Below are 10,975 nucleotides of genomic sequence, written 5' to 3'. Positions count from 1 at the left end.
GAAAGCACAAAGCTGAAAAAACAACTAAAGAAAGGTAGTTAAATTGATCAGGAAGTATCTGTATGAAATATGTTTTGTGTGATAATACATATATAACCCAGATTGAATTGCTTGTCAGCTCTGGGAGGGGGGAGGGAAGAAGAGAGGGAAGATAATATGGATCACATGACTTCGGAAAACTTATGTAGAAATGTGTTATTAAAATATTTTAAATAAAAATGAGATTTAAAAAAGGAAGCATCCATATGAGGACTAATTTTAAAATGTTCTTGTTCCAGAAGAATGAATAGTTATAAGGCAAATACTCAAATTTTGTAATATTCCTAAAGATAAATAAGGATTCATTTGCCAAATATCATACCATAACTCTCAATTTTAAAAAGTCAATAAATTAAGTCAGCAACATCGTAAGACTCAAAATTAACCCCAAAGTCGATGCTTATTTACCAGCAATAAGGGGAGGAGGAATCCCAGCATAAAAAGAAAATATTTAAAATAATAACAAAAATAAATATGAGATATTAATCTAGCCAGAAATACACAAGTTCATGTGTGAAGTGTTTTGCAAAACTTAAAAAATATTATGATTATTAAAAGAATTATAAAAGTGTAATGATTTTAAAAGACCTATAGTTTAAGAGAAAGGAATTCTTTTCCTGATATCTTGCTATTTAAAGTTTTTTATAACTGTAATTCAATATAATTCATTTTCTTTGAAATCCTAGGTATTTTACCTTATGCACTGAAATACACTATTTGGAAAAAGAACTAGAACTAATAGGGTTCATCAAAGGGATCTTTAACCCAAAATAGATTAAAAACTTTTGTGCTAAGGAAATAGTCAATGTTCATTGATGGACCACATTATTAGGGGGAAGCATGGCAATACTCTACAAATTAATTTACATATTTAGTGCAATAGCAATAAAAAAATAAAGGATTATTTCAGAGAACTGAAGAAAATAAAAAATATATATGGAAACAAGAACAAGAAAGATACTAAAAGGAAAAATCAATAATAGTCTTATGCTCTCAGATTGGAAAACATATTACAAATTGTTTATCCTCAAATCTATAGAACACTGGGTAAAATAATAAAATTAATGGTACAAAACAGAAATATCAGATGTATATAAATATGTTTTAAAAAGATTATGACAAATTTTTACAAGCAAGAATGAGGAATAACTGATGACATGTTATGAAACAACTCATGTATTCCACTGTTATTCATCTGGCATCATAAGAACTAAATAAAAGTTCGCATACTGGGTGGATCTCCTGTGGAAAATTTATAGGAAGATAATGGCAAGAGCTGTTAAGAATAACATGGGATGGCAAGTTACAATCTACATTACTGGAAGAAGAATCCATATTAATGGATTCAGAGATCCATTACAGTATCAAAATACTAAGAACAAAAACTGAGGTAAAGATTCCTTATTTAACAAACATACTTGGGAAAACTGGTTATCTATATAGAGCAAGAAGTGAATTAAGGCCACAGAAAATACCTCAGTGAATTCCAATTCAATGATTTCATATTTAGTTCTTTCGAGGTTGGAGAGATATTCTTTAGTTTTAGGTATAGTGGCACAATGGATAGAGTACTAGGCCTAGAGTCAGGAAGATTAATCTTCCTGAGTTTAAATCTGGCCTCAGAGATTTACTAGCTGTGTTACCCTCATCTGTAAAATGAGCTGAAGAAGAAAATGGCAAATGACTCCAATATCTTTGCTAAGAAAGCTCCAAATGAGATCACATAGAGTGAACAAAATAGAACTTTAGGTTGTGAAGATATTCATATTCATTCTATTCACAATTTTGTAGAGTAGATTTTATTGACCCCTATGTCTGATTTTCCAGAATGATGAGTTCTAGTCTTATGAGGCAACCAATGCCTATTCCTTTTTCTTGCTTATCCCTTCTCCAAATCCCTTGTATTTTTTTTTTAAGATCTGACAACCAGAAATAAACATAGTGTTCCAGGTTCTTGACAAAGCCCAGGTAATATCTTATTTCCTGTCATTTCTATCCCTTATTTCTGGTGACATACCATACAGAATAGTCTAGAACTCTTGAACTCAAGAGATCCATCAGCCTGAGCCTCCCCCTTAGCAGGGATTACAGGCATTCACTGCCAAGATTGATTTTCTAAGTCTTTTTGTCTGAAATAAACAAGGTAGTGTTTACAGTAATTCCCAGGTCCTACACAAGAGACAAAGAATTTGGAGCATCATTAAAAAACAGGGCATGATTAAAGATCAGCACTGCAGGAAATGAATACTTAAGATATTGTTTAAGGACACAATTCCCAAATTCTTCCAGACTCCAGGCTAATTTTTTAATTAAAAAAATTTCAATTAATAAAAATCATTCTTTGCCTTCCATTTCCTCCCAATGGGTAGGGGTTGGAGGGAGAACAAAAAAGCAAAAGGCTTTTTAACAAATATGCATAGTCAAGCAAAACAATTTCCCCCTATTGGCCATGTCCAAAACATGTCTCATTCTGCACCCTAAGTCTAATACCTCTTTTTTAGAAGTTGGGCACCATGCTTCATTATCAGTCTTCTGGAATCGCAGTTGATCATTGTCATGATAGAGGTCTTAAAGCTTTCAAAGTTGTTTTTTCAGTTACTGAAAATGCTATTACTGTATAAACTATTTTCCTTGTTCTGCTTACTTTACTCTGCATCAGTTCATATAAGACTTCCCAGGTTTTATGAAGCTGTCCTTGTCATTATTTCTAACAGGATAATAGGATTCCATTATGTCCACATACCATACTTTTTATATATAGGGGGAATCCACCTTAACTTCCTGTTCTTTGCTTCTACAAAAATAGCTTCTATATTTTGTAGGTCTTTTTCCTCCTTCTTTGATCTTTTTGCTATATGTTAATATGGCTAGATCAAAGGATATGCACAATTTAGTAACTTTGGGGCATAGTTCCAAATTTCTTTAGTGTTGATATTAATTTTTGAACCCTACTTAGTGATGATTCTTGGAAACAAGTATAGTTTCTTGGCTGTCAAAAGCTTTAGCTAAGAAGAAGCTCAGTGACTGAGCATTATTAATATTAAGTGCTTTTAGTAAGAGTCTGGATGTCCCACTTTGGGTTTTCACTCTTACCAAGTTCCTAATGGTTTAAGGGGAAAGTTACAACTGAAACACTTCAAATGCATTGCATTGCAATTAGGGTGCCTGTCCTCAACTGTCTACTTTTTGATGGCTATATAGGAACATGGCCTAAAAGTTTTACCCACATTTATTGATTTTATAGGGTTTCCCTCTCCCTAATGTGAATTTTCTTATGTCTAGAAAGGTTTGAACTCTTATGGAAGGTTTTCCCACATTCATCACATTTATAGGGTTTCTCCTCAGTGTGGATTCTCTGATGTGAAATAAGACCTTCATTTTGACTAAACCTTTTTCCACATTTGGTACAATGATAAAGTTTCTCCCCTGTGTGAGTTCTGTGATGTTTAATGAGATGTGAACTCTCACTGAAAGCTTTTTCACACTCACTACATTCGTAAGGTTTTTTTCCTGAATGGAGTCTCAGATGTGATATAAGACCTAAAGCCTTTCCCACATTCATTACAGTGATATGGTTTCTCCCCAGTGTGGATTCTCTGATGTTTAATAAGTAGTGAGCTTTGATTGAAGGCTTTCCCACACTCACTGCAGTTGTAGGGCTTCTCTCCAGTGTGTATTCTTTGATGTTTAATAAGGTCAGAGCTCTGATTAAAAGCTTTCCCACAATCATTACATTTGTAGGGTCTCTCTCCAGTATGGATCCTTTGATGTTTAATAAGGTCTGAACTTCAACTGAAGGCTTTACCACATTCATCACATTCATAAGGTCTATCTAATGTGTGGATTCTATAATGCAGAATCAAATTGGAACTCACACTAAAGGCTTTTCCACATTCATCACATATATAAGTTTTCTCCCCAGTATGGATTCTCTGATGTAGACAAAGGCTGGTACTTCCACTAAAAGCCTTCCCACATTCTTTACATTTATATGGTTTTTCTCCAGTGTGTATTCTTTGATGTCGAATAAGATTTGAGTTCTTAGTAAAGGATTTTCCACATTCATTACAGTTATGATCTTTCCCTCCTTCTATGGGAAGTTTTTTATGAATGATCCCTCTGATATCCTTGGAAACTCTCTCCTGGGAAGGTGCTTTCTCCCATCTTTCCATTGTAAGTTCCTGATGCCCTTCTAACTTGCTCTCAGTTTCACAAATTTGTCCAGATTCAGGCTTCTGTGGAGCATCCACTATGACTCTTCTCAAGAGCACTGAGGGAGGTTCCACTAAAGAAATTTCCTGTTTTAGAATCAACTTCTCATTCTCAGGGCTAGACTCATCATCTGAAATAACACATAGAACACAAATGTCACTAAGTACCTATGCTACAAATAAACTGCTAAGAAACTTGACAATTCAAAAACATTAAGTGCTAACTACATGCAAAAAAAGATTGTGGTTGCTGCTAGGAACACAAAGGCAAAAATGAAAATAGCTCTTGTCATCAAAGAAATTTCCATTCTACTGATGGGGGAAAGGGAAAAAGAAGAAATTTAAGAGCTAAACAGATAAATAAAAACAAGATAATTTGAGGAGAAAAGGAATACTAAAAACTAGTTAGATTAGGTATACTTTTGTGTAGGAGGTGACGCTTAAACTGAAACTTGAAGGAAATTAAGGAGTCTAGGTGAGAGAAATGAGGAAATATGATCTTCCAGGCAGCCTGAAGGATAGCCTGTTTAGAAGAACAAGTGGGAGACAGAATGATGACTTCAAGGAACTGGGCTTGGTTGGAATATAAGGAACCTTCAGGAAAACAAAGTGAAATAAGTCTGGAAAGGTAGACAATAGCTAGAGTAGGAAGAGCTCTAAACATCAGAATGCAAAGTCTGTATGAGTTAGCATCAGGATATTGCATAGAACTGACTTCAAATAGTGCATCAGAAATTTACTAGCTGTGTGATATTGGGCTTAACCTCTCATGGCCTCAGTTTCCTCATGTATGAAATTAATATTAATAGAATCTACCTCACAAGATTGATATGAAAGTCAAATAAGAAAACATATGAAGTGCTTTGCAAATATTAAATGATGATGATGATGATGATGATGATGATGATGACTTCTATCATTTACCTCTCAAAGACTTTGTCTTCTCATAGTTCTGATTTTAAGGACCAGTAGGGGAAATTTGAAATACTACTCAAGGGGAAGAAAATGGGACAAGATTTCTATAGAGTTGCATGGAATTATTCACAAAAATAAACAATCATTACATCTGTTATGATTAGATGGAAAGAAAAGCAAAGCAGGTAAAACTTTTGAGCTATGTATAATAACTAAATGGGCATGTGCAAGTGCTAAAAATGTTTCCTCAGCACTTAATATTTATTAGGTTTAATTGAACTAAATAAGGGGAATCACAGACAAGTTCCAAGGAGAGCTGGCCCAAAAGCAGAAATCTGATATTAGCTACCTTGTTCTTTTCTTATAAAGAAACTAATTTACTCAGCACTTGAGCTTCTATTAACCTTTAATACAGGGGTCAGCAACGTATGGCTCTCAAGCCATATCTGGCTCTTCTTAGGGCCAGATATGGCTCTTTCTGCAGGAGCCATAAAGTCAATTTTTTTCAGGCGCTGTTACAGGAGCGCGCACTGTGAGCACTGTACGGCTCTCACGACCAAAAAGGTTGCCGACCCCTGCTTTAATAGCTACTTCTGCCTATTCTACATTAATAATCTCCTTTGGGTAATATGCCCCTACCATTTATCTTCTGATTGCTACACTGTTATACTTTGAGGCCCCACCTAGACTCAGGCCAGATTCATTCCCCAGTTCTCTCATTCCTATCCAGTTCGATAATATCCCTTCCCAGGACAAATCTATCCTTACTCACAGCCTCAGCCTCCCTTTCTAGGAAGCTTCTGGAATCTTCAAATCTACTTATTATAAATAAACTTCCCCCTGATCCTTAATCTCTTCTGGAAAGTGTGGATTATATAAAAATGAATCAAAGATAATCCTTCCAAGTTGTTCTCTTCTTAGGGACCCAACTCTCCCAATTACTTTGTCATATGCCTGGTTCCTTTCCTGATGTTAACAAAAATGCTCAAATCTCCCTAAGCTCATAAGAATTCAATTTTCTTCCAGCATGTCTCTCTTCCTCTTCACTACAAAACTCCTAAAGAATGATCTATATCTATTGCCTATGGATCCTCACCAACCAGCATTTCCTAAAACAGCAACATGGCTTCTGTTGCCTTATGAATTTGCTTGCTAGAAGAATAAAAGTGATCATCTATTAATTGCATAATTCAACAGACTTTCTCAATATTTATTGTCCCTGTTTACTTCACACATAAAGGGCCATGAACCAAGAAGTTTGGGAGTGGGGAAAAGTTTGAGATAATAAGGTAATAAGGTCTCTTTTGGATATGTTGAGTTGGAAGTGCTTACAAGTTATATAGTTCAAATGCACAAAAAGCAGTTTGAGATTTAGGACTGTAGCTTGGGAGGAAGACTAGGGCTAGATTTATAAATCTAGGAATCATTTATAAAATAATAACTGACCCCAAGGGTAGCTGATATCACAAACTGAAGATAATATAGAGGGTCCAGGGTAGAACCTCAGGCAACACATATGATTAGTGGTCATGATATGAATGAAGAACTAGCAAAGGAGACTAAAGAATAATCAGAAAGGAGGAGAACCAGCAGTGGATTTTTTAGGTATAGCAATTTGGCAGCTGTGTGGAAGACAGATCAGAAAGGGAGGCTGGAATACAGGGAGGTTGATGAAGTGGGAGGCTTTTTTACAGTGGTCCAATTTAGACATGATCAGGTCCAGAATTAGGATAATAACTATGTTAGTGGAGGGAGGGAGACATATGTGAGAGATATAGTAGCAGAATCAACAAGATTTGTCAGCTGACTGGATAAGAGGATGAGGAGAGGAATTAGTCAAGGATGACTCTGTGGTTGTAAACCTCAGTGACTTAAAGGATGGTGATGCACTCAAGTCTGGTAGAAAAATCTTGCTTCCAAAATTTCATTTATAACATCCTAGATTAAATGAAAAAGAATTTATTAAGCACTTAATTGCCAACTCTTCAGTTTCTTTTACTGGTTCTTCATGTCATGACTACTAATCATGGGTTTTGCTTTCCTGATCAAACCTTCAATGGCTCCTTAATACCTCTAATATAAAACATGAAATTCTCAATTTGGCATTTAAAGTCCTCCATAATCTATCTCCTATGTACTTTTCCAATCTTATTTCATTAAGTTTATGGATTTCATCTAAACTGGCCTATTAGCTATTTATATTTCATTTCTGCATCCCATACCTTTGCATATATGTATACCACATGCGCACTATCCCTTCTCATCTCTGTCTCTTAGAATCTTTATTTTATTTAAAAAGCTCAGATGAAACAAATTATACAAGGCTTTTCCCAATTTCTCCACTTGTCAGTGTACTCTCTCTTTCGAAATTACTTTGTATTTATCTATCATATTAGATCTCTCCCAGTGGAATGTAAACTAATGGAGGGCAGGGACTGTTCTTATTTTTGTACCCTCCCTCTTATGTACACCACTAAAATAGATAATATTAATAGCTATCATTTCTATAGAGCTTTAATGTACTGAAAGTGCTTTACATGCATTATATGATTTGATCTTTACAACTCTATAAGGTAGCTGCTATTATTATCACCATTTTTCAAATGAGGAAACTGAGGTCCAGAAGGGTTATATAACTTGTTCAATGTCACAATTGGCAAGTGTCTGAAGCAGAATTTGAACCCACATTGTCCTGACTGGAATTCTAGCACTCTGCCCATAGAATCATGCTGCCTTGCCTATGCCTTACTTGGCATAGCTATAGAATACAGTGTCTAGTATAAAAAGAAAAAGAAAAAATACCAGTCATTGAAATGATTAGTATACTGCAATTTACATCCATAATTTTTAAAATAAGAAACTCACTACCATCCTCGGAGGAGACACCTTACTTTCCACCTGCTTCCTTAGATTATTTTCAGATCCTTACCTATTCCTTGGAAGGGGTGGAGTGTTGAGGATTTACATTTGAGGTGAGTCTCCATAAGCTGCAGCTGGCTGCTTAATAACTCTTGTGTTGCTTCTAAAGGTATCACTTCCTTCAATAACCCTTTCAATCTTTGTGCATGGACTGAAACCTAAGAAAAATCAGATATAGTTGTACTTGAGAAAAGTCACTATTGGTATTAGTTTAAACTTCAGAGAAGAGAACACAAAGAATATACATTTAGTGAGTGGGACAAGGAAAATTAGAACTGGAGTTTCATTCCACACCCCAAAAGTAAATAACTCATCCAACTACTTGACATCCCTGGCTTCCTTTAAATCCCATTTTCTATAGGAAGCATTCCTCAATTCCTCTTAATTCTAGTTCCTTACTTCTGGTCTCTGTTAATTATGTCATATTTATCCTGCACATAGGTTGTTTTTTATATGTTGGTTTACATGCTGCCTCACTTATTAGATTGTAAACTCCTAGAGGGCAGACTCTGTCTTTTGCTTTTGTATATCCCCCTAGCACTTAGCACAGCACCTGGCACATTTTAGTTGCTTAATAAATGTTTGATTGATATGGAAAAAAAGACAGGAATAACTAATAAAGTCTGATAGAAATGGAAGACACTAAATTATACTCTTCTAGTTCTGCTTGCTGAAATTCCTTTTGCTCTCCTGTAACAGATTACACTTCCCATTCTCACCTGCTGTTCAGTCTCCAAGTCCTCCAACATGGTCATAACATCTTCTCCACTGAAGGGATGGCATTCTTTCATCGAAGACTGGAGCTCCTCAGGCAGGATGGTCATGAATTGCTCCAGCACCAGACAGTTCAGGATCTGCTCCTTTGTGTGTATCTCTGGCTTTAGCCAGTGATGGCAGAGTTTCTGGAATTGGCCTAGAGCCTGCCAAGGCCTGGTGGTCTCCTGATAGCAGAACTGTCTAAAAAGTTGGCAGATTTCTTGGCCAGGGAAATTGTCTTTTCGCAGCTGAGATTCCTCCTTACAAAAAAGGTCTTTTTCCTCCTTGACTTTCACTGTCAAAGGTTTTTCCTGATCCTTAGAAGTTTGGAAAACTAGAGTTTCAACCTCCTTCAGCTGAGCCATTCTAATCTACAATGTAGAAAGTTCATTCTACCTGAGATGCTCTGGCTGAATTGTTTCTCCTTTCAGGGGCAGTCCTACTATAGGAGTCACTATTAACTTGGACAAATTATCAAAGCTTCTAAGAATTTGGAATCCCAACCCTTAGCCCTGTGCCTGGCACATACCAGACACTGAATAGTTTACTGATTTAGTTGAACTCTTTAAGAATTTTTTGCTGAAAGCAAAACAGGAATTGAGAACTCTGAACTAAATACTAATTCAAATTCCAAAACGTTTCTACTTCAGAATAGAAGAGCAAGGTTTGGCACTCACTTGTTTTTATGTATGTAAAAAACCAAAACCAAAACCAACCGAACAAAAAAACTTTCTGAATTGTTTTAGAGTCCTAAACACTATGACTTGTCAATATACGTGTGTGTCTGGTCAATCCTTTATTTTCCAAAATTAGATGCAAAGTGAAAAACAAAACAAAACAAAAAACCCAGGACATGCCGGCTCAGAATCCAACAACCCTAACGGTCCAGGGGCTCAGAAAAAGTCACAGAAGAAACTGGTGCCGGGTTTTAGACCCGGTTGAGAGACCCTCGGTGGGGGACGGCGATCTAGGCCATATTCCTCGGAGATCTGTAAAGTGCAGACGAACTCCAGGAAGAATCCCTGACCCTGGCTCGATATTGCGCGCCGTTCACACCCACCCGCTTTGATCTCGGTCTCCCGAGAGGTTGCGTTACCAGAGGCCCGCACTGGGGTTCCTCTACCCACCTCCTAGGAGTTTCAGGTATCCAGACCCTTTCCCCACAGTTCAGGGGTTTTGCCTCACCACCGCCCCCTTACACGTGACCCGACCTTGATCCTCGGACGCCGACAGCTCGGCGGAAGTGTGTCATCCAGTTCTCGCTGGTGGCCTCTCTAGCTAGAAGGGAGGAATTGGCACCTCGGTGGTTTGAGTGGTTGGCTGTCCTTAACTCTCTCCTTGGGGGATATATCAGGGCTTGGGGGACACAGAGGTTTGAGCCTAGCTGAGAAGCTTGATGCACCTCTCTCAACCTGGGGCTTGTGCAGACCTGGAGTGTGTGGCTGATGCACGCGGTCTAGTCCTGACTCAAGCTCTCAAAATGCAATTGGGGCAAAATTCGCCCACTCCTGAGGCTACAAATCTTGCTCTTTCTTTATCCAGGGAGGGCTCAGGGCTGCTGTGCGCCTCAGGTTAAAATCCCACTGTGGATAGGTTTAACCTTGGACACATCGTTTAGCTTTAATGAATCTTATTTATTAAATAAACAGGCTGGCCATGTTGCATTGTCCCTGAGGTATCATCTAGTTGTAACACTAAGATCCTGTTGTAGCACCCCCTCCATACCCATTTTACAACTCTTCAGGGAACTAGCAGCTAGAGGCCCCTCACAGTTCTCAGAGTAAATCTGAGGGATTAGTATTTCTTACTACTGTAGCCTCAAACTGGTGTGCTCCTCATTATCAATCAGAACAACATGTAGGTGGAGCGGACCTTAAAACTTCTAGCTCTGAGAGGACTTTCTCCCTTTGTAGAATCTTCATTTGGTTCTCCTTAGGCTTTGGTCTCTGATGGGTTCTGAAGATTGGTGCCTTTCCTGAGTCCATAGTCAGTATTTTCTCCCTATCTTGATCTCTAAAGTTGCCATACTTCTCAGAAGACCGTTTTTATACCTTCTCAGGGATATTTTGGGAAATATTTAACAACCAGCTGGAGGGAGGAAAGAGAATGCCTACATGACAAACCTTTAAATTAAA

General features: G+C 37.3%; 1 protein-coding gene across 1 annotated transcript; it reads right to left on the bottom strand.

Moving 5' to 3' along the window:
* Positions 1-3,382: 3,382 nt before the first annotated feature.
* LOC123246300 (zinc finger protein with KRAB and SCAN domains 8-like) lies at positions 3,383-9,205 on the bottom strand (the record flags this gene model as incomplete). Its single annotated transcript, XM_044675217.1, is given in 5 exon segments — positions 3,383-3,506; positions 3,580-3,871; positions 3,941-4,381; positions 8,095-8,242; positions 8,804-9,205. Coding segments are annotated over 5 exon segments (1,407 nt in total), but the record flags the coding sequence as incomplete, so codon positions are not given.
* Between the last annotated feature and the right edge of the window lie 1,770 nt (positions 9,206-10,975).

Source organism: Gracilinanus agilis, chromosome 4, assembly GCF_016433145.1.
Source record: "Gracilinanus agilis isolate LMUSP501 chromosome 4, AgileGrace, whole genome shotgun sequence".
NCBI lineage: Eukaryota > Metazoa > Chordata > Mammalia > Didelphimorphia > Didelphidae > Gracilinanus > Gracilinanus agilis.
The sequence above is the reverse complement of the archived record's forward strand: the minus strand, read 5'-3'. Positions and strand labels throughout refer to the sequence as shown.